The sequence below is a fragment of the Penicillium brevicompactum genome, assembly GCF_028827555.1.
Source record: "Penicillium brevicompactum strain IBT 35665 chromosome Unknown utg000003l_segment0_segment0, whole genome shotgun sequence".
In the NCBI taxonomy this organism is placed as follows: domain Eukaryota; kingdom Fungi; phylum Ascomycota; class Eurotiomycetes; order Eurotiales; family Aspergillaceae; genus Penicillium; species Penicillium brevicompactum.
Genome location: NW_026623206.1, coordinates 2,557,774 through 2,579,312, shown reverse-complemented (window position 1 = coordinate 2,579,312; position 21,539 = coordinate 2,557,774). Strand labels below are relative to the sequence as shown.

Sequence of the window (21,539 nt, the reverse complement as noted above, 5' to 3'; positions counted from 1 at the left end):
TTCGCGATGAATTTGCATTTTCGGCTGATTCTTTTGCTTTCTGCGCCAAGACTTTTCACTATACCCGGTCTGTCTCAACCAGCCAGCGCAGAATGCTATGATTCTAGCCCGTGCCTAACGAAATGCATCACTTCTCGAGTTTCATTAATCTATTTCTTTTTTTTCCATAATTTTCATTTTCTTCCTCTGTTAAATTCGCATCCGTGAAGATAAATACGCCCTTTAAAATTTCGTGAGAAGATATGTCTGGTGAATCAAACGAGTGCGGTCAGGTACCCGGCCCAGCGTGCTGGATCGAGGTGTCAATTGCCACGATATCAATCGCATGGCCGTGCCACACATGGTAGCAAACATGCCGAAAAGGGAACTTGGCTCCACTAATCCTGTCTCGTCGGCCAGCCCTGGGTGCGTCTGTTAGTGGCTGACGGAGTCCTCAGTTCTGCATCTTTAAAAAAAATTAAAAAAAAACCTTAGTGTGCTATTTTTGCCCCATGGTTTTAACAATTGTTGCTTTAATAGACGCCCAGACTGATCCCCGGCCATAGCGGTTACCTTTGTCCCAAACAGTCGAAAAGAGGCGAAGCTATAGCAATTTTTTCCTTCTTTCCTAACCCCTGACACAGAAAGCAGGGGAACCCCGGGAGGCGAACTTGTCTGCTGAACTGAGGCTTGGAGAAGTGGGTATTCACTTGAACCATTTCCCCCACTACTCTTTACCTTATCACTTTGTCAACATAGCTTCCTTGTGCTCTCGCCGAAAAAAACCTTTTGCCTCCTTTGGCTTTTGCAACAAGTCATTCGTTTAACATCGATATGTGTTGAGTGCGTTTGGAAGAGTTCATTCTATACTTGGGTTTCTCATAACCTTGTCGCTCGGATTGCGCCAACTATCGCAGTCGAGGACTCACCTTCAAAATGACGGACCACCTTCCGGTCAGGCCACATCCCCTTGGCTGGGGATCCATGAAAGGACATTGGTGGCAGTTTGTATGTTCTTTCTGGTTATCTTTACAACCTGACGTGAAGCACCTTCGTGCTCGTCAGTAAACCCGGACATGGATTTGCTAATGCGACTTCAGGTGTTTATTGGAGTTTTGCTACTCACTATCACTATTGGCTCCGCATCTATCATATATTCTGGAACCAGAAGACTAATCAAACACTACAAGGTAAGTTATGACTAGCTCCTATCTACAAATCATTGCTCTAAGGCTGGGTCGTTAACTTGGGTCAATCTTTAGTCGAGACCGCTGCCAGATGTTGTATCCTCGAGTGTCTCGAGCCGTCTGGGCAAGCTAGCCAACCGAGAGCTCAACCTGGTCGATACTCCCCCTCGTAAGACGAAGCCTACGAGCTTTGGGGTGTACTTGGGTAGCTTTGAAAATCCACCCACCGCATCACAAGAGAAGCTGTTGCAAGAATGGGACGTCTTGATTGTGGATCCATTCCAGAACGGTGTCGCCAAAGCTATTTCGAGGCATCAACGCACTCAGGTTCTGGGTCGTGTTGATTTCGCGAAAGTCCTATCCGCCAAAGAATCTCCATTGGCTGTCGTCGAAAAGGTCGAAGAGCTGCTTGCCAGCAGCTTCAACGAAACTGCTTTCTCTGGTATCCTACTGGCAAACTGGGAGGATGTGCTCCGACCTACCGCCCGGCGAATGCTGCTCGAGGCCATCAGTGGCCTTGGTTTGGCTGTATACCTCGAGACTGAGGGTCCCAAGTTTCTGAAAGACCGCAAAGCCGTGCAAAGTAGCGCCGTGGCTGGTTTGGTCATTCGCAATGCTAGCATCATGGCGCAGGGCGAGAAGCGGGATTATTTCCAGATGAGTGAGCTACAAGCAACAATCAAGGCGTTTGTTTCGGAATCCTGCATGAGAGACTTCGTGGTCATGGCTTGGGAAACGGTTGACGACAACGTGACCATTGCAAACGCCATTGTCCGTCGGTCCATTCAATGGTGTGGCTTTTACAGCGCCATCACATGGATCGGTCCGGAATCCGCGCTTCACGATGCTGACAAGAACGTTTCGACTCTCGAACCTCTTCCCGCTTTTGGCTGGTTGAAGGAAGCGGAAATAATGAAAACCCACGATGTTTGGCGTGCCAATCTGAATATCATGCCCTCGCCCGATGCCAAGGATGGCTGGAACGTCCTCAAGCCACTTTTCCCAGCTGTCGATGCGCTGCTAGACTCATCTGAATACGAATCAAAGGCCCCTGACAGTCCTACAGCCCGACTCCGTGATCCCCCAGAGTGGGTCGCACAGGTCAAATCTCAGGGCAGTCCTCTCTCAGTCTCGATGTCAGGAATGGCGTATAACTCTCTCGGTTGTTTCCCTCTTGGCTCTGATTCCACGCCGCTCGCTTTCGCCGAAATTGTTCAGTCTCAACAACGTCTCAAGTCACTGAATCTTCTCCACCCTGTTCCGACAGCGAAAATCCAAAGCATAGGGACACTGTTGCGCCAATTCTATGACTCTTTGGACCTCTCTCAGGACGAGAACCATTTGGCCAGCACGATCAGGGAGCTCGCTCACTGGGCGTCCAATGATATGCTTCACGTGAATCTTGCGCTTGATTCTGGTCTGCGCAAGAGCTCTGATTTCCGTTTCTGGGCTGTCTTCGAGATGGAGAACGATGGAATCGAGATCTACGTCTCTAAGAATGCACAGGGTCTGGCTGGAACCATTTTGCACACGTTCCTATCGGCTAAAGGCTTCCCTCGACATGTCTGCTTTGAGGCAGAAGCGACCTTCGCAACTTGGGCCCAAGATGTCTCTCCTGATACTGGTTTGCCTCGTCGACTGATTCAAGATATCGATTGTCTCAGCCCCGAGGAGCGTCTGCTTCTCTTGCAGCATCTGTCTCTTACTGACGTCCACAACGAGCTTTCAGACGCCATCTGCGCGTATATTCACAAGCAACTGGTAGACTCTCCTTCATTCGCTCAGTTGAAGGCTCTCAACACCGTCGGGTATCTTGCAGAGTCCACTTCTCCAGAGGATCTGATCAAATCTCGCATTGACTGGTATATGGAGCAAGGGTGCAAGCATCCATCGCTTGATATCTCTCTAGAGCTCTTCCACCAAGCTGACCGCGTGCTTTCTGACATCTTGAGATATCGCCGTGAAGATGATCTCGCTGCCATCACCCAGGGCCTCTGCTCTCTTGTTCAAGGTGGTTCCGTTGACGCATATGTGGATATGATGGCTCTTGCGCTGTTCTGTGCTGCTAGAAAGGGTGCTTTCGATGAGATCTACGCGGAAGTGACCGATCGCAACCCGCTCTTCAATAACCATCCCGACCAAGCTGCCGCGTTCGCGGAGTCTTTCGCTCTTGGATCTCGCTGTGAGGCATACTTCGATGTGTCTCCCAGCGTCTTTGGAAAGCTACTCTCTGATCGATTCAGAGCTTACTACGGAGACCACCAGCCACCCAACTGGGCCAATGGCGCTCCTCAGCTTGCTACCTCCTACGCTGGAGCCCAGATTGATGTGAACCCAGATGAACAGCCCAAAGTCATGCGTGGCTATCAACGTTTCACCTTCTTGAGTGTCTTTGCCATTCCTGCTCTGATTGATATTATCCTTTTGACCATGGTTGGACGCGGTCTTTATCTTTCTGCCGCCATGTCTCACGAAGAACAAGACAGTGCAACCATGGCTCTCATGATATCCTTGCTTCTCTCTGGTGCGATCGGTACCTGGATCGCCTGCGGTGGCCCATATTACCTCATCTCGATGGCTTTCGCCGCGGCGAACATGTTCGTTCTGATTCGTCTGATTGCTGGTATTGCCTTTACCGTGGCCGGTGGTTTGATTGGCTTCGTCGCCATTTCTGGAGTCCGTGGTCCTCGTGCTGGTATCATCTTCTACCTCTACCTGATTGCCCTGACAATCTACTTCTCGACTTTTGCCTCCCTTGCGAGTTTCAGCTACCCAGGTTCGACTTTCTTGTCCGGTCGAAAGTCAATCATCTACTGTATCCCCATCCTCTTTTTGTCACCAATCATCACAACTTGGGCTGGTAATGATTCTGCGATCTACCTTGCTGTCATCTATGTCTTCATTGGTGTGCTCTTACTTTGCCTGCGCAACGTTACCTCCAAGTGGGTGACGTGGTACCAGAACGTTCGACGCACCGATGACACTGAGATCCGTAAGTGGTACATCACCGCTCATGGAAACGACGACGAGAAGGTTTTTGCTGGGTTGAGTGACCCCGCTGCTCTCAAATTGGCAAGAGAAGCTCTCTCAAAGGAGGTTGTGACGGAAGTAAACCGTGGCATGTTTTCCCGGGCGTCCAAAGATAAGCTTGTTGTTGAACTTTCCCGGGACTGGGAGTCTACCAACTTCCTTCTGGATTGGTACTGTCGCTACGCAGATGTCCCTCGCCCGATTGCGTTCAGCTCGGGTTGGAACATTCAAACAAAGGTTGCCCTCGACACTTTGCGCAATTCTCAGAAAGGTCTCCGACTGCACAATGCATTCGTTCACTGGCGCCAGTCTAGCAAAGAGATCGGATGCGGTATCCTCTACTTCGTGATCGCTCTTCTGGATAAGTGGATTCAGCTTCTTAGCGGTGATCGCATCCTCGGTCTTACTGGTGCCGTCAATGATGCCAATCGAATGGCTGTTGGCTTCGCTCTCGCCTATTATCTGATTGGCGCTGTGCTCATCGATACCAAAGCTCAAGAACTTCACGATGCTCTCGGAAGCAAAACTCCAAACACTGTCAAGTCCGCAAAGGATATCCGTCTGGCTTTGAAGAAGGAGGTTCAACTTCGCCGAAAGGTCTACTGGCGAGTACTTCTCAGATTCCTCTTGTGGCACGTCTGGAGTCTGGCACTCGCTACTGCTCTTATCTGGACTTTCCAAGAATCGGTTGAAGGCTTCATCATTTTCTTCTCTTATGTCTTGGCCTACACAGGTCTGATCTGGTATCAATACACCAAGATCTTCACGGGTCCGCATGCGCTCAAGCCACTGATCACTGGTATTTGCGTTGGTTTGCCCGTTGGAATTGCTCTGAGGGTTTGCTTGCCTCATTTCCTATACTCGCAAATCATTGGCCTCGGCATTGCTACCTGGACTGTTGCTTTCTTGTCAATCTGGAACGCCAAGATGGGTATGCCGAAGAAGGTAGACTCGCCAGTTGAGCTTGGCAGGACCTTCCACGCCTTCACTACCCCTTGGTCAGACCCCGAGTGGTCTCAGCAGGAGCTCCAGACATTCTTTGAGAACTACTCGCTTCTGCCTAATGATTCCAGATTCAAGTTGAACCCCGCCGTTCACCCAGGTGTGGAGATTAAGAGTGCCATGTTGTCTCGCAGGGAAGAGCTCAGGATTGAAGAGGCTTTCCCCTTCTCGAAGAACATTGTGAACTCCGCGATCTCATCCTGGGAGAAGGGCGAAGTCGTCATCGAACTTGTTTCTCCTGGCTCTTTGGGTCCTGGTATTCGTGCTCTGAGCTGCAGTACCGGTAGTCAGTTGAAGCTAGCCATCACAGTTGGAGGACTGCTAGACGAGCGTCTTGATATCAGTGCAAACTGTCAAGTTATTGCCGAGACTCTGCTTCATGCTGTCACTGAGTTGATGATGGGTGTTCCTCACGAATACGCCTCACTCGCAGGATCAATTGTCTCAGGTGGTGTCACGCACACAATGGCTCGACAGCTTCGAGAGGAAGCCAATACTACCACAGTTGTGCGCTGGGCCAAGAAGGAACTTCTCCGTCAATTGTGTCTTGGATTTGAGGCTGATCTTCACTGGGACAAACTTCCTACCGAGGTCCGCGACGTGTTGTTGAAACGTTGTCTAGGACAGCAATGCAGTCTTTCCAACAGCCAACGACAATGGCTCCAGCAAAATCTCTGCAACTTCGACACGGATGATCTCGATATTCACGTTGCCCGTTGCAACCTTGGCGCAGCAACTGCGATCAGTGTTCTAGACTACGCTCATTGGGGAACAGGAGAAGCCGCACTCCCCAAGGAGCCTGAGACTTCAAAGTACATTTCCTACATGCCTCGGAAGCTTCCAATTGCTCTGTCGATGATCAGATCTCCTGCAAGCTATGTCTACCACAAGCTAGGAACAATGGTGAAGTTCTTCGTGGTGGCTTTGGTCGCAGACCCAGAATTCCAAAGAGAGTTCAGCCACGTCACTCAGGACCTGCCAACGGTTATCCGTGTGCCTACTGTCTTTTTGATGAACATGGTCTGGGTTTACTCCAAGCTAATGCAAGACTTCTGTCTTTCGTTCTTTTTGTTCCACGGTCGCCAAAATGTCAAGCGGCTGTGGGAAGAGACCAAAGGCATGACGATCCACATCAAGAAAAGCCGAGTCATTGTTCAGAGCCTGGAAGGCACTTTCACGGCATTCAGACACCACGAGATTGATGGTGGCTTCAAGATCTATCACTACGCCGGCGAGCACAAGACCGAGCCCAAGGAAGTCAAGTCTCTCAAGTATGTCAGTACCTACTCGGGTGAAATGCTGCTTCTTGTCAAGCAGGAATTCAAAGATGGAAAGGTGACCAATGAATACCACTACGATTACGCATCTCCTGGCAAGAAAGGCTTCAAACTCGGCAAAAAGTCTTCTTCGCGCATTCCCCTGGGACGTCGTTGCATTTCTGGCGCAAACCACCTGCAAAGTGTGCAGTACAACCGGAAGGGTCTCATCGAATCTGGCTCATACATGAAGGACGGCAATCTCATTCGCTTCAAGTATCATTACCGCAAGAACCCTCGTTTCGGTGATGAGCTGTTGCGTGCTGAGTTCGTCTTGTCCCACATCAGCTGTACGGTATCGTGGTGCGCAGCTCCGCGTCGTCACCCGGAGAAGGTTGAACGCTGGATTCCTCACTCCAAGGTCACCGAAGCCAGCTTCGTCCAAGGCGCTGATGTCTACGAAAGTCGCTGGCTGTATGATCACAAGTTCCATCCCACAATATTCACCACGATCAATGGACAAAAGATCCAGACTCCACCCATGATTGAGCACGATTACCTCGGTGTCCTTTCCAAGCCCAAGTACACCAGCTTTGTGCATGACAACCCCTTCTTCTACTGCGACAACCTACAATCAAACTTGTTCACACGAGCATTGGGACTCACCAAGAAGCGCTTTGTGGTTTCGACTTCCCGTGCTCGCTCGCTGATGTGGAAAGCATGGAAGGATCGTGTGGATTTCGATGCCATTATTGTTCGCTGGATGGATGACCGCATTCTTCGTAGAGACAAGGTGCTCACACCTTACTGGCGCAGCCGTGATTGGGGCAATCTTGGATCTGCGAAGAAATACATGGACCTTCGAGCTGATGCGATCATGGCCAGTGCTGATTTGGACGACAACATTTCCAGCTGGACTCCTCTCGCTGTCAAAATCACTGACTTGCTCAACTTTGGACCCGGAGGTGACGCTGTTGTCAACACTCGCTCGAAGAACTTTGGTACCGACACTGACAAGACTCTCCACGTCATGGCAGCCGACAACGGTACTTGGCCCAATGAAGGTGGTGGTGTCTCTGCTTGTCGTCGCGACATGATTAACTCCCTGCGAACCATCAAGTGGCACATGATTTGCGAGTCCGCAAACGACTTCGGTGTTCCCAAACATCAGACTGAACAGAACATTCAGTCTCTCAAGCTCATCCCGCTCTGGGGTATGGACTTCCTCACGCCTACTCACGGTCTTTTCCACAACAAGTTGGACGCCGAGGTTGACAATGTCACTTCTGCGAGCGAATTCGACATCAAAATGAACTTCATTCCGATTTTGACGGCTCTCGTCAAGGGTGCCCGCGCTGTCCACCTGTCCAAATCTGATATTCATCAGGCCACGCGAGCACTGGTTAATCTGAACACATACTTCCAGGAATCCCGCCATTGGACCCAAGTGTGGAACAGTGATATGGTGAAGCAAAGTTGGCGTGATCTGTGGCTGACCCAGGAGATGTCTAACACCATCCCGTCGTCCGAGTGGTTTGACACTGAGCTTCCTACTCTGGCATCTCTCGACGTCGCCCTGGAACTTTGGTACCGCTACCTCTTCATTTTCTCGATTCCTGTGCCTGAGAAGATTCCCTCGACCTTCCAAGCCTCGCACCACAGTGTCAGTGCCTCTTACGGTGTTGTTTGCAAGATCAAACGCAACTGCACTTTGCAAATTTGGGATCACGCTATCAGTTGGCGTGAAACCAATCTTTGCTTGTCGTCTGCGCTTTGCAAACTCTCGCCCTTCGTTCGTAACGCTCTCCTCGGTTTGATGCGTATCACCTCTGTTTTGACTCTTCACCACGCCGATATTATCCTTCCTTGTGCCGATTTCTTCAACCCAGGTTGGGAGGTTGAAATTGGTACCTGCCAGGGCACCATCGAGCACCGCAACACTTTCCGCCGAAAGATCGACCCAGTCGTCAACGGCATCACTGACATGCAAAAGTTTGCGCCCGTCAAGGAGATCAAGTCTGAGCGTCCCACTGTGACTATGTTGTCCCATGTGTGGTATGCCAAGGATATCAAGACTGCTCTGCTCGCTGCAGACATCATCATCAACCAATGGAAGTTTGATGAATACCATTTGGACATCTACGGTGCCATCGACAAGGCTCCTACTTACTCAACGGAGTGTCAGGAGATCATTGCATCGAAGGGTCTTCGTGGCAGAGTCACGCTTTGCGGAACTGCTGACCCGATGAAGGTTTTGGAGAACACATGGCTGTTCCTGAACTCTTCTCTTTCCGAGGGACTTCCACTTGCCCTGGGAGAGGCTGCTCTTACAGGTGCACCGGTCGTCTGCACAGACGTTGGTGCCTCGCTTCGAGTGCTCAGCGATCCAGATGATTTTTCCCGCTTCAGTGCTGTCGTAGCTCCCAACGACGCCCTTGCTCTGGCAAAAGCCCAGATTGGCATGCTTGCCATGCTAGGCGAATGGAGCAAGCACAGTGAGGACACCTCACCCGCACCAGTCCTCACCTCCGCACCCACTGCGGAAGAAGTGGCAGCAATTACCCGTCGCATGTACGAGAAGAGCGAACACCGTCGCAAACTCGGCATGATGACCCGCAAGATTGTGCAGAAGTCCTTCAGTGGTGACCGGTATCTCCGTGAGCACGAGCAGATGCTCTGGATTGGCAAGGCCGCCAAGATGATGGCGAGTCGCGCAGCGGGCGATCCAATCGAGCCCGCTGACGTGGCCGCTGCCATCGAGACAGGCGTCGATGAGGAGATCATCACAATCCCCCGCGGCGCGGTGCACTCATGGCGCTCCTCTGCCCAGTCTGGTGTTTCTACATTGTATAGCTCCACGTCTCAATTCCCTGGTCGGGGTGGCTACCACCGTCCTATGTCCGATGCTTCCTTCATGAGCATGAGCAACATCTCGACTGACACAGAGTCCTTTGCTCGCTTGCCCGTCTTTGCGCCTAGGCAGTCCATGTTGTCCACTGGCTCCCCAGGCAACAAATCACCCATGTGGACTTCGAACCAAAGACTATCTGTGCTGACTCCCCGCTCTCAACCACACTCCCGCGCTGGGTCAAATGCACGCTCCGTCTCGACCGCTGGTCGGGAACAGCTGCGTGGTCTGCATCGTGAGGACTTCAATCCATACCGTAATTCGGATGTGAGTGTCGCCAACAGAGACGACTTCCTGAAAGCTGGGGGACTCCTTCCCAGTGGCTAAGACATTTCCTGTCATCATCTGAGCTACATGCTCTCCTATTCCCCACCACCCCTCTTTTACCCCTTGCACATACTGCACTCCTGTATACTTCTCCTATTGCTATCTTGTTCATATTTGCATTTCTCGGTGTCGAATCTGGCTTTCGGAATAAGCCACTGGAAATATTTGAAAAAGTCAGGTGTTTATATGTTTGTTTTGCTCTTATACCAGTTCTTGTCTGCCTGTTTGAAGCGTTGAGAGATTGTCATACCTAGCGATTACACTCCCTGATCATATTCTAGTCTTAATTACTCAATGCAAATCAATCATACAATGCATAAATTCATTCTGATGTTGCTCCAAACGTGCCAAATATGTGCTTGATCTACAAAAAGTGATGTATCCACAATTGAGGCGAGCTCCAGTCTACCAAAGGCCAAGATGAATAAGATCCCCAAAGAAACTTGGGGGAAAGGTCAACCGGGGCATCTATGTCTTCTCACATGGGCGATGGTCGGGGGTTCGCAATGCGACTCCATTCCCCGTTGAACGCATTGATGAGCCAGCTCGAAAGGCCTGTGTTGAAGGTCAAATTTGTCCTTAAAGAAAGCTTCGAGGTGACGGAGCGGAAGGGATCAAAATGAGAGAAAGAGACTTACGTTCGTAAACAATGGTGTGCGCGTTGTGGAAGTAGATAGAATGGTCAGAGTCTGGGAACACCTGCATGTCGTAGTTGTCAATATTAGCCAAGTCCAGCTTGTCAATCAACACCAAGGTGTTTTGCAGATGAACATTATCATCAGCAACACCGTGCATGATCAAAAATCTAACGTTGCGGCTCAGGGCCTCAACATCGCTGATGGATGAATTATCATATCCCGAGGGGTTATGCTCAGGGGTGTGCATGTAGCGTTCTGTATAAATAGAGTCTGTAGGGGGTAAGAACACAAGTTAGTCTGATGATGCGAATAGAACTCAGGATGCCAAGGTGCTTACCATAGAATCTCCAATCTGTTACTGGTGCTACGGCCATGCCGTATTGGAATGTCTCGCCCGCATCTTGTTCAAGCACCTTGAGGGTCATGAAGCCTCCATAGCTCCAGCCCCAGATAGCCATCCGGGTTTCGTCAACGTAATCCTTGCTAGCCCAAATTTTGGCAGTTTCAATCTGATCGCGGGCTTCATAGTGACCGATGTTGCCGCGGATGATGCATCGGGCTTCTCTGCCAATGAACCCTGTGCCTCGGCCGTCTACTGTCACGACAATATAGCCCAGGCTTGAGGCGACATATGATTGGAAGTCGATCTGGAACTTGCGGTCAACCGTTTGGGAGCCCGGTCCACCATACAAGAAGAAAAGTACCGGGTACTTTTTGGCGGGGTCGAAGTTTGGAGGGCGGCGCTCAACAACTTGGAGGGTGTAATTCTCAACCGTCACATTGGTGTATACCTCCACTGGAAGAGCAAAGTCCTTCGCCATCTTGACGAGTTCAGTGTTCTCCTCAATGAGAGTTTCGAAATCGATTTCGTCGCCATGGGTGTTGATAACGGCCTGCCAAGGCACTTCTGGGCCTTTGTAGCTCAGCAAACCATATCCGGCTCGGTCGGAGAACGAAACATCGAAGTATCCTGGCTCGGATGTATCAGTCAGAGGCCGAAGGTCAGATCCGTCCAGTTTGACCGAGTATACATGACGCTGGGTTGGGGCCTCTTTGGTCGCAACAAAGTAAACGAGACCCTTGTCTAAGTTCACGGCCGAAGGTGCCTTGACCACCTCCCACTCGCCCTTGGTCAATATGACAGGGTTGGGATTATCAAAGGGTGTGAAATAAGCCAAATGATCATAGCCTTCATGTATAATAGTATCAATGTAGCCATCATGTGGTCGGCCATTCTTAGGATCAGCAGGAATGACACGGGTGGACTGTGAAGGCTCGACCCAGCCTCCATCCAGAGACGAGACGTCGTCCGATCGCACAAGTTTGCCGGTTCTCGCCTTGGTGTCCATGACAAAGATCTTGACAACGTCGCTCTCTCGGTTGGTCTCTCGAATCAAGACCTTGCCTTCAGATGCCCAAACAATCTCAATGATGATTCGCTCGGCATCGTCAAAGTCCTCTGGCAAGTCAAATGAGAAAACCTCATCTTTCTCGACATCGTAAAACTGTAGGGTGACGACTGGATTTGGGCTTCCTGGCTTGGGGTATTTGATCTGGCTGACTTCGGGGTAATTCTCGAGTCCTGGAGGTGGCTCTTTGCCTGACGGCCGAGAAAGGAAGTATTGGACAGGGTATTCAGGGACGGCAGACTCGTTTGTTCTTAGGAACGCGGCGAATTTGCCATCTTCAGACCACCAAACGCCTTTGTTGCCTTGGAAAACCTCTTCCTCGTACACCCAATCTGGAATACCGTAGAAGAGATCTTCGCTACCATCCTTGGTAACAGTGGTGGCTTTCAAGGAACCCAGTTTCCGCAAGAAGAGGTTCTGTTCGCGAACGAAAATCACAGCATCAGATGTAGGCGACCAAACTGCCAACTGAACTCGATCGCTCAGGTTGCTAGGGTCAAGTGGCTCAGTCTTTTGCGTCGCCACATCAAATATCCAATACTTTCCAAAGTATGAGTGTCTCCAATTGGACTGAGCATCAGTCATGACCAAGACCTTCTTCATATCCGGACTCGGCCAGGTCTTGGTTGCGTGGTAAATCTTACCATCGAATGATATATAACTCTTCTTCATCAACACCCTCGCCTCGAGGTTGTCGACGCCGTCCTTGCTATTGCGGATGTCCTCCACCCGCAGATACGCATCCTGCTCTTCGCCTCTCTCCACGAGAAGACCATCTTCGCCATGTGGGCCTGCAATCCAAGAAATTGCGTGGGCTCGAGGCTGCCAGGCGCCCTTCAAGACTTGATCTAGGGTCACGGGATTCCCTAGGCTAGCGTTATTGGAGAGGACAAGTGGTTCGTGGGTTGTTGTCGCGGTATTGGACGAGTCGCCCGCCGTGGGAGTAGACGAAACTGCCGCCTCGGGTCGCTTCTGTGCCAAAAACAGCACGAATGCTAGTACCCAGCCTCCGACACAGAGCAAGACGAGCCCCCAAAGGATCTGGCGCAGGCGGTTGGAGGAGCTTGGTTTCTTTCCACTCGGTATAAGGGGCTCTTCTGGCCCTCTCTCCCCTCCATCCTCTATATCCCGGTATCTCTCCCCTTCTCCGTCCATCGGTGTCGTGTTGCCTCCCTTGTGGCCCTCCATGAACGCTGCGGAGGCGATGGATAAGTCGGAGTCGGTTGAGGTTTGCGATGCCAGCGATTCGGACCGCTGACGGGTGAGTGGTGCGGACTCTGGGGTCCCTTCGTCGAGCTTCCCCATGATTGTTGCTTGTGGATCGGGGTTCACAGCGAAGCGTCCCGATCACGCTATCTCTCTTATCGCTGACCTCACTCAGACAAGCGCCAACGGGATTTGGGCGGCCGGTACGGAGGACCTCTGGCGTATATAAGAATATGTTCACTGAGGGTTCGCACCCCAGAATCAGTGCCAATTGTTGATGGTTGAGAGAAGTAGCTTCGAAAGCTGGGGATGTTGTGGTGCCCACGGACCGAGGCCATCTCTTGGCATGAACAAAGCGCTATTCAGGCTGAACCAGCTCCCAGAATTCTTATTCATTTCCTATTCGGGCATTTTGGGACAGGGATATGCCAGCTGGTCCAAATATTAGGTCAAAAACCATGAGAGGATCTAGGTCTCAAACCCTAGAAATTGCTGTCCATGGGCGATATATCTTTCAAAGGTGTAGAGCTGCTACCCAAATGCTCACAAGAACGCGAAAACAACCCTGGAGTGAGTGTATGAACAGCCAGGACATCGGGGCGTGTGATCTTGAAGTTATTATAGAAAATACCTCTGAATTGTACTATAATATCACAATGTTGGAGTCAGACCCGGGCAGGATATTGCAAGTGAACCTCAAGCCTTCGAGGGCTTTGAACAAGTATAGAGCCCAATACACGCCAACCTTGGAACCCTTGAAGCTCCCTTAAGGATATCTAACATCATCCTGCAGTACGGGGAAATTGTGTAACCCATGAATAAAAATTTGTACAAGTCCGAGAGTGATTTTTATGTAGGAACGGGATATTTTTTTGAATTACTCATCGCGATTGATTCGCTTTCCATCATACAGCTCACGTTAGCGGCCGAAGGGCTTTTACCGCGACAGAGCAATGTCATCAATTCTCATGATCATCTTCACAGTCTCCGCGGCCAGCTCGATCGCACTGGTGCTGACCAACAGGGGCTGTAAGATGTTCTCCTCTGTGATATCGTCCTTAACACCACCGCTACGAATACTGACACCAGCGTTGTGCTGGCCCTGAGCGTGACGGTGGCGGAGATCAGTCACAACCTTGATAGAGTTGAGACCGGCGTTCTCGGCGAGGGTGGTGGGGATGACCTCCATGGCATCGGCGAAAGCCTTGAAGCAGATAGCTTCGGTTCCGGAGAGCTCACGGGCGCGCTTGGCGAGCGCGTGGGCAACCTCGACCTCAGGAGCACCACCACCAGCAATCATGGCGCGCTTCTTGACGAGGCAGCGGATGACACAAAGAGCGTCGTGCAAGGAGCGCTCGGCCTCATCGAGGATAAGGCTATTAGCACCGCGGGCAACAATGGAGACAGTCTGGTTGTAGGCGGCGAGGGGGGCCTTGATGCCGGTGATCTTGACGTAACGAGCACCGGAAGCCTGGACCTCCTCGACGAGGTCGGCAGTACCGAGCTTGTCCTCGGTGAAGGAGTCAACGTTGGCGACGGGCTTGCAGCCAAGAGACTTGCACAGGAACTCAACTTCATCACGCTCAATGTCCTTAATGGCCAGAATTTTGAGACGGGAAAGGAAGTGCAGGGAGAGTTCGTTGACAGCATCACGGAGAATGGACTTCTGGATCAGGAGAACATTACACTTGGTCTTCTGGATCTTCTTGACCATGTTGAGGAGGTATTGGCGCTCTTCCTTCAAGATCTTGTCCATCTGGCGGTAGTCGTTGACCACAATCTGGTTCTCCATCTGAAGTGAAATGCGTTAGTCTGAAATTCCATGAACACCTCACGGTGTGAAACATACGTCTGGTTTGGGAGGGCTCAGCTGGAATTGAATAAGACCTATCCGGGCCTTCTCGATTCTTGTGGGACCGCCGCTGCTCTTGATCACGGGCTGGTTGAGGACCACACCATCAACCATCTCGCTGTCCTCAATTGTACCTCCAACCTTCTTCACAATACGAATATCACGCAGATCAACATTCTCTGCAGTCTTCGGGTCACAGACCTTCAGGACGGAGTCAACGGCCATAGGCCCCAGAAGTCCGGAGTGCTGGGCCACAATCTTGGACGAGAGGGAGGTGGAGGCGGCTTGGAGGAGGGTGGCACGATCGGTGAGGTTGATAGGGCGGGACATGTTGTGGAGGATCTCGACGGCGGCACCGGCAGCTCTCTGGAAGGACTCGGCGATGACGGTGGGGTGAAGGCCCTTGGCCAACAGCTTTTCGGCGGCGCCGAGCAGACTGCCAGCAATGACGACTACTGATGTTGTTCCATCACCAGCTTCCACATCTTGCGCAGCACTCAGATCGACAAGCATGCGGGCAGCGGGGTGCATCACGCTCATATCCTTCAACATGGTGTTTCCATCGTTGGTCTGCGGGGGTCAGTTGGGGCTCGGGGATGCTCGAATGGAAATGGGTTGCGTACGATGATGGTCTGTCCCTTGGGCGTTTGGATCTGGAGAGCGTTAGCACATGTCAATTACAGAAAAGCATGAAATGTCCTCACCATCTTATCCATACCCCTGGGTCCCAATGACTATATTTCCAGTTAGCCCCTCATCACGGTCTTTGTCGGTCTGAACGATCGTACTGTGCGAATGGCATCGGAGACAGCTGTTTCAATGTCAGTCAGGGCACCGCCGAGTCCACGAGAAGATACATACCCCGAGCAGCAAGAATGTTGGAGGCCCGCACGGCCATCGGCTTCTCCTTGTCCTGCATGCAATCAGAAATCAGCGATCCACAAACATTATTTTGAGGCATCGCACCTTGAAGGAGTTGTTGCCGGCGCTGCCTTGGGATACTGCGGCCGCCATTTTGAAAATCTATATTCAAAATGAACCGTAAAAAATGAGTGAAAGGAGGTAGTTAGGTTGTTGTGGTGGAGGACACAGGAAATTCTGCGAGGTTCTGGGGCGGTGATGAAGCTTGGCACTGATTAGTGAGGCTAGCTCGACCACCACAGCTCTGCTACATCACCGTTCAATACCCAACTATCTATCTGCTATCCACCTCGACATTATCGGAGCACGTTGAATCTGTGCATTCTGAATTCAGCTTCCAAATAAATTCTCACTTGGTTCTTTTTTCTTTTCTCGCAACCCGGCCGTTGGCTGTCAACACCTTTCACCATGCCTAGCGCCACGGGTCAGAACTGGGAGAAGTACCAGAAGACCTATGCCGACGACGAGGAGCAAGAAAAGAAGATCACACCTCTCACAGACGAGTGAGTTTGAGCCGAGTCGCGATTCAATCCGCGTCAGCGCGATGGCAATGACTGACGCTTCAAACAGTGACATCGCAGTACTCAAGACCTATGGCGCCGCGCCATACGCGAACGCACTGAAGAAGCTTGAGAAGGACATCAAGGATAAACAGAACAGCGTCAACGAGAAGATTGGTGTCAAGGTGATTACTTGCTCAGCTCTTCCGACCCCTTGAACAATTGAAGCTTACACCTTTGCAGGAATCCGACACCGGTCTTGCACCTCCACACCTTTGGGATGTCGCCGCCGATCGACAACGCATGGCGGAAGAACAGCCGCTGCAAGTTGCAAGGTGCACAAAGATCATCCAGGATGAGAAGGACTCGGACAAGAGCAAATATGTCATCAACGTCAAGCAGATTGCCAAGTTCGTTGTCAACCTCGGAGAGCGGGTCAGTCCCACGGATATTGAAGAAGGCATGAGAGTCGGGTAAGTTTTCTGGGCTGGTTTTGTGCCGTGTTCAGCTTCTAACCTGATTTGCAGTGTCGACCGCAATAAGTACCAAATTATGCTGCCCTTGCCGCCCAAGATCGACCCCAGCGTGACGATGATGACAGTCGAGGATAAGCCCGACGTTACATACGGTGATGTTGGTGGTTGCAAAGAACAGATTGAAAAGCTACGAGAAGTTGTCGAGATGCCCTTGCTATCGCCAGAACGTTTTGTGAACCTCGGTATCGACCCGCCCAAGGGTGCCCTACTTTACGGACCCCCGGAACAGGAAAGACCCTTTGCGCTCGTGCAGTCGCAAACCGAACAGACGCCACTTTCATCCGTGTTATTGGTAGTGAATTGGTGCAGAAGTACGTCGGTGAGGGTGCTCGAATGGTCCGTGAGCTCTTCGAGATGGCCCGCACCAAGAAGGCGTGTATCATTTTCTTCGACGAAATCGATGCCGTCGGTGGTGCCCGTTTCGATGATGGTGCCGGTGGTGACAACGAAGTTCAGCGAACCATGTTGGAACTCATCACCCAACTGGATGGTTTCGATTCCCGTGGTAACATCAAGGTCATGTTCGCTACTAACCGACCTTCCACACTTGACCCTGCTCTCATGCGTCCCGGTCGTATCGACCGTAAGATCGAGTTCTCCCTACCGGACGTCGAGGGCCGTGCCAACATTCTCCGAATCCACGCCAAGAGCATGTCCGTCGAGCGTGATATCCGTTGGGAGTTGATCTCACGACTGTGTCCCAATGCCACCGGTGCCGAGCTTCGTAGTGTTGCCACTGAGGCGGGTATGTTCGCTATCCGTGCTCGCCGCAAGGTGGCTACCGAGAAGGACTTCCTCGCATCCGTGGAGAAGGTCATCAAGGGTAACCTCAAGTTCAACTCGACGGCGACATACATGCAATACAACTAGAGCGATCCCGACTTACTTGCATGGTGGATGGGATGTATGATCAGAAGTGATTTGTTACGTGGGAGTTTATTCCTGGTCGACGCATTATAATCTAAACCAACCTTCCTCTTTTGGACTCTATTCATGCCATTGTTCACCAGCTGGACACTAAGGCACATATACAACAAAGTGTTTAAACTTATCCCACGAAGCTCATGTCTGTGGATGAAAGGCTCCAAGGTTTATTCTAGCTGCAGGCAGTTTCGACGCTAGAGCATCTGATTGTAGTGGTAAAACTAGACTACAGTCTATAGATCACACCTGGTTGACTTCGCAGATGGTGAACAACCAAATTTATGGCCCCTGGACAAATCTTCTAGCCTTTTGATATTTCTTTCAAGGTCTGCGAGTATCATTCCAAAGAAGCACACTTCCAAGGTTAGGGCACATCTGACAGTTTTGCAGGACTGTTTGTGTATCCATGTCTAGGTAGTTTATGTCTCTCCTTTGCGGGCTGAACAAATCTTCCTGGCCTTAGAATCTAACTATGGTACATGTGGTTTTATAGTAATAGAGCATAAAGAATTTTCTCTGGTTATATTATTAGTACATTGCTGTAAAACATCCGATTGAATATTTTCGGGCTATATGAATAGCCCGAAATGGAACATATCTGGGGAAACCCCAGACTTCATATGAGTGACGAAGGAGGCGATGTGAAATGCTTGCAGAATGAAGATTCATGGTAGTCTAGTCTCAGAATAGTCTCATTTGAGACCCAAGCCCATGAGAGTCTACCGTATCCTTCCGGCATCCAGCGCAGGCCGGCAAAACGTATCGTGGACACATGCCACCTGACCAATCACGGACGACCGGCTGCCCGAGGTTGCTTTGGATTGTGTCGACGCTGATTGGTTCGTTCGGCCCCGGTCCTCCCCGTCGGCACTGCAAGGCGGTTATGTCAGCTTTTTCCAACCGCAACCCGGCCTTGACGAGTGTGTCCTTGAAGCCATTCCAATCTCCCCTCTTGAATTAAGCCTGTCACCGTTAGTCGGTGCCTCCTGTTGTCTTTTTTTTGGTTCATTGGAGAGATTCAATCCTCTTTTGATCCGTCATCATGAGCTCCATGAGCCTGCGGAGCCTAGCTCCTGCATCCAAGGTGAGCAGCGGATTTTCGGCCCGCCTGCAACGATACTGACCATCTCATTTCTCCAGGTCTCCCGCGTGTTGGGTAACCAGAGACGTCTGTTCTCGTCCTCAAGGCCTGCGGGTGTGTATTCGATCCCCTCATGGTGTCAACCTTCGCCCTACTGACCATTTGCGCCAGCCCGAATTTTCGCCAACCAGCCTCTGCGCGGCAAGGAGTCCCTGAACTACCTCACCGACAAGTACCCTATCATTGTAAGACAACACTCTCGACAATTGGAATTGAGAGCTGGAGCTGACCAGCGCAGGATCACGAGTACGATGCCGTCGTTGTTGGTGCCGGTGGTGCCGGTCTGCGCGCTGCCTTCGGTCTGGCCGAAGCTGGATTCAACACTGCTTGTGTCTCCAAGCTTTTCCCCACAAGAAGTCACACTGTCGCCGCCCAGGGTGGTATCAACGCTGCTCTTGGAAAGTAGGTTGCCCCAGTGCATATTGAAACGCGTTTGGTTATCTGACCGGATTCTAGCATGCACGAGGATGACTGGAGATGGCACATGTACGACACCGTGAAGGGTTCCGATTGGCTCGGTGACCAGGACGCCATTCACTACATGACCCGCGAAGCTCCCGCCAGTGTTCGCGAGCTTGAGGGTTACGGTTGCCCCTTCTCCCGTACCGAGGATGGACGTATCTACCAGCGTGCTTTCGGTGGTCAGTCCAAGGATTTTGGTAAGGGTGGTCAGGCCTACCGTTGCGCCGCCGCCGCCGATCGTACCGGTCACGCTCTTCTGCACACTCTCTACGGACAGTCGCTCCGTCACAACACCAACTACTTCATTGAATACTTCGCTCTCGATCTGATTATGGAGGGTGGTGAGTGCCGCGGTATCATCGCCTACAACCAGGAGGACGGTACCCTGCACCGCTTCAAGGCTCACCACACCGTTCTGGCCACTGGTGGTTACGGACGCGCCTACTTCTCTTGCACCTCCGCCCACACCTGTACCGGTGACGGTATGGCCATGGTTGCCCGTGCCGGTCTCCCCAACCAGGATCTGGAGTTCGTCCAGTTCCACCCCACTGGTATCTACGGTGCCGGATGTCTGATTACCGAGGGTTCCCGTGGTGAGGGTGGTTACCTGCTCAACTCCGAGGGTGAGCGTTTCATGGAGCGTTACGCTCCTACCGCCAAGGATCTTGCTTCCCGTGACGTTGTCTCCCGTTCCATGACCCTGGAGATCCGTGAGGGCCGCGGTGTCGGTCCCGAGAAGGACCACATCTACCTCCAGCTCAGCCACTTGCCCGCTGAGCTCCTCCACGAGCGTCTGCCCGGTATCTCCGAGACCGCCTCCATTTTCGCCGGTGTCGATGTCACCAAGCAGCCCATTCCCGTTCTGCCCACTGTCCACTACAACATGGGTGGTATCCCCACCAAGTACACTGGTGAGGTTCTGGACGTGGATGAGAGCGGTAACGAGAAGGTCGTTCCCGGTCTGTACGCCTGTGGTGAGGCCGCCTGTGTCTCCGTCCACGGTGCTAACCGTCTGGGTGCCAACTCCCTGCTCGATCTGATCGTCTTCGGTCGCGCCGTTTCTCACCGTGTCCGTGACATCGCCACCCCCGGCAAGCCCCACAAGGAGCTTGCCTCCGATGCTGGTGCCCAGTCCATCAAGGACCTCGACTACGCCCGTACTGCCGATGGTCCCAAGTCTACCCACGAAGTCCGCAACGCCATGCAGAAGACCATGCAGACTGATGTCAGCGTGTTCCGTACCCAGGAGAGCTTGGACGAGGGTGTTGAGAAGGTCAACGCCGTTGACCAGCTGTACTCCCAGGTCGGTACCAAGGACCGCAGCATGATCTGGAACTCCGATCTTGTTGAGACCCTTGAGCTCCGTAACCTGCTGACTTGCGCGTATGTATCCCTGATCTGATTTACCCTGTTACCAATAACTGACATGCCCCTCACAGTACCCAAACCGCCGCTTCCGCCGCTGCCCGTAAGGAGTCTCGTGGTGCCCACGCCCGCGAGGACTATCCCGACCGTGACGACGAGAACTGGATGAAGCACACTCTGTCTTGGCAGAAGAAGCCCCACGGTGAGGTCAAGCTCGGCTACCGTAGCGTTGAGGCCAACACCCTTGATGCTGAGGAGTGCAAGCCTGTCCCACCTTTCAAGCGTACCTACTAAGCGCGCTTTTTGGGAATCGATCAAACAATACGGAGGATACCACGGAGTTGTTTCAGATGGACCCTACGGACGCCCTCGTATCGATGGGTTGAGATAAACCCATGGCTTGTGGCGCATCCAGTCCCGTTTCAAGGGGTGACATCTTTGAAAAAGACCTTTTTTTTATTGACTGTGTTACTTACCATCCTGTATAGCCATATTTTTTCCTTTATCTTAACGGGCGAAGATCTGGTGTACTGAGTGCTTTTCCCTCAGTTTGTCTCATATTGAATTTATTTTTTTCTTAATCTTTGAATTTCTGATCTCGAGGCCCCGTTCTACATTTAGTCAGGTGGTTACGGGAGGCCAGCCTTCTATGGTTGTGCCTCGCGTTTCACCTGGAAGGCTCTTGGCTTCCAAGGCCAGTCCACAACAAAGAGAATAGAGAGTTGCCCAGGTCGTCAAACGGTCGATTCACCTTCCGTGGCTCGGCTTGGAGGGATATTGTGTTTGCCCTAATTGGCCAGCCCGCAGAACCAGCCACATGCAGACGAAGTCGACACACATTCTAGGGAGTATTCAAGTGAGAGAGCAGCTTGCTAACAAAAGCCCAACTACGATCC

The 21,539-nt window shown here is 51.7% G+C and overlaps 5 protein-coding genes across 5 annotated transcripts; 3 read left to right on the top strand and 2 right to left on the bottom strand.

The window, feature by feature from the left end:
* Positions 1-915: 915 nt before the first annotated feature.
* On the top strand, positions 916-9,689 carry gtb3 (glycosyltransferase family 4 protein; the record flags this gene model as incomplete). Its single annotated transcript, XM_056954161.1, has 3 exons — positions 916-987; positions 1,080-1,169; positions 1,242-9,689. The coding sequence occupies 3 exons, from the start codon at positions 916-918 to the stop codon at positions 9,687-9,689; spliced, it is 8,610 nt and encodes a 2,869-aa protein (XP_056813050.1).
* A 478-nt stretch (positions 9,690-10,167) lies between these two features.
* Positions 10,168-13,041, bottom strand: dapB (dipeptidyl aminopeptidase dapB; the record flags this gene model as incomplete). The annotated part of the gene is made up of 3 exons (XM_056954160.1): positions 10,168-10,244; positions 10,328-10,597; positions 10,665-13,041. The coding sequence occupies 3 exons, from the start codon at positions 13,039-13,041 to the stop codon at positions 10,168-10,170; spliced, it is 2,724 nt and encodes a 907-aa protein (XP_056813049.1).
* Positions 13,042-13,879: 838 nt separating this feature from the next.
* On the bottom strand, positions 13,880-15,808 carry N7506_004865 (chaperonin-containing T-complex subunit CCT4; the record flags this gene model as incomplete). Its single annotated transcript, XM_056954159.1, has 7 exons — positions 13,880-14,734; positions 14,792-15,364; positions 15,418-15,447; positions 15,499-15,528; positions 15,583-15,605; positions 15,656-15,707; positions 15,761-15,808. The coding sequence occupies 7 exons, from the start codon at positions 15,806-15,808 to the stop codon at positions 13,880-13,882; spliced, it is 1,611 nt and encodes a 536-aa protein (XP_056813048.1).
* A 315-nt stretch (positions 15,809-16,123) lies between these two features.
* rpt1 (proteasome regulatory particle base subunit RPT1) lies at positions 16,124-17,621 on the top strand (the record flags this gene model as incomplete). The annotated part of the gene is made up of 5 exons (XM_056954158.1): positions 16,124-16,218; positions 16,286-16,400; positions 16,459-16,688; positions 16,743-16,951; positions 16,981-17,621. The coding sequence occupies 5 exons, from the start codon at positions 16,124-16,126 to the stop codon at positions 17,619-17,621; spliced, it is 1,290 nt and encodes a 429-aa protein (XP_056813047.1).
* A 1,096-nt stretch (positions 17,622-18,717) lies between these two features.
* Positions 18,718-20,937, top strand: N7506_004863 (uncharacterized protein; the record flags this gene model as incomplete). Its single annotated transcript, XM_056954157.1, has 6 exons — positions 18,718-18,759; positions 18,816-18,870; positions 18,928-19,001; positions 19,055-19,218; positions 19,273-20,661; positions 20,718-20,937. The coding sequence occupies 6 exons, from the start codon at positions 18,718-18,720 to the stop codon at positions 20,935-20,937; spliced, it is 1,944 nt and encodes a 647-aa protein (XP_056813046.1).
* Positions 20,938-21,539: the final 602 nt, after the last annotated feature.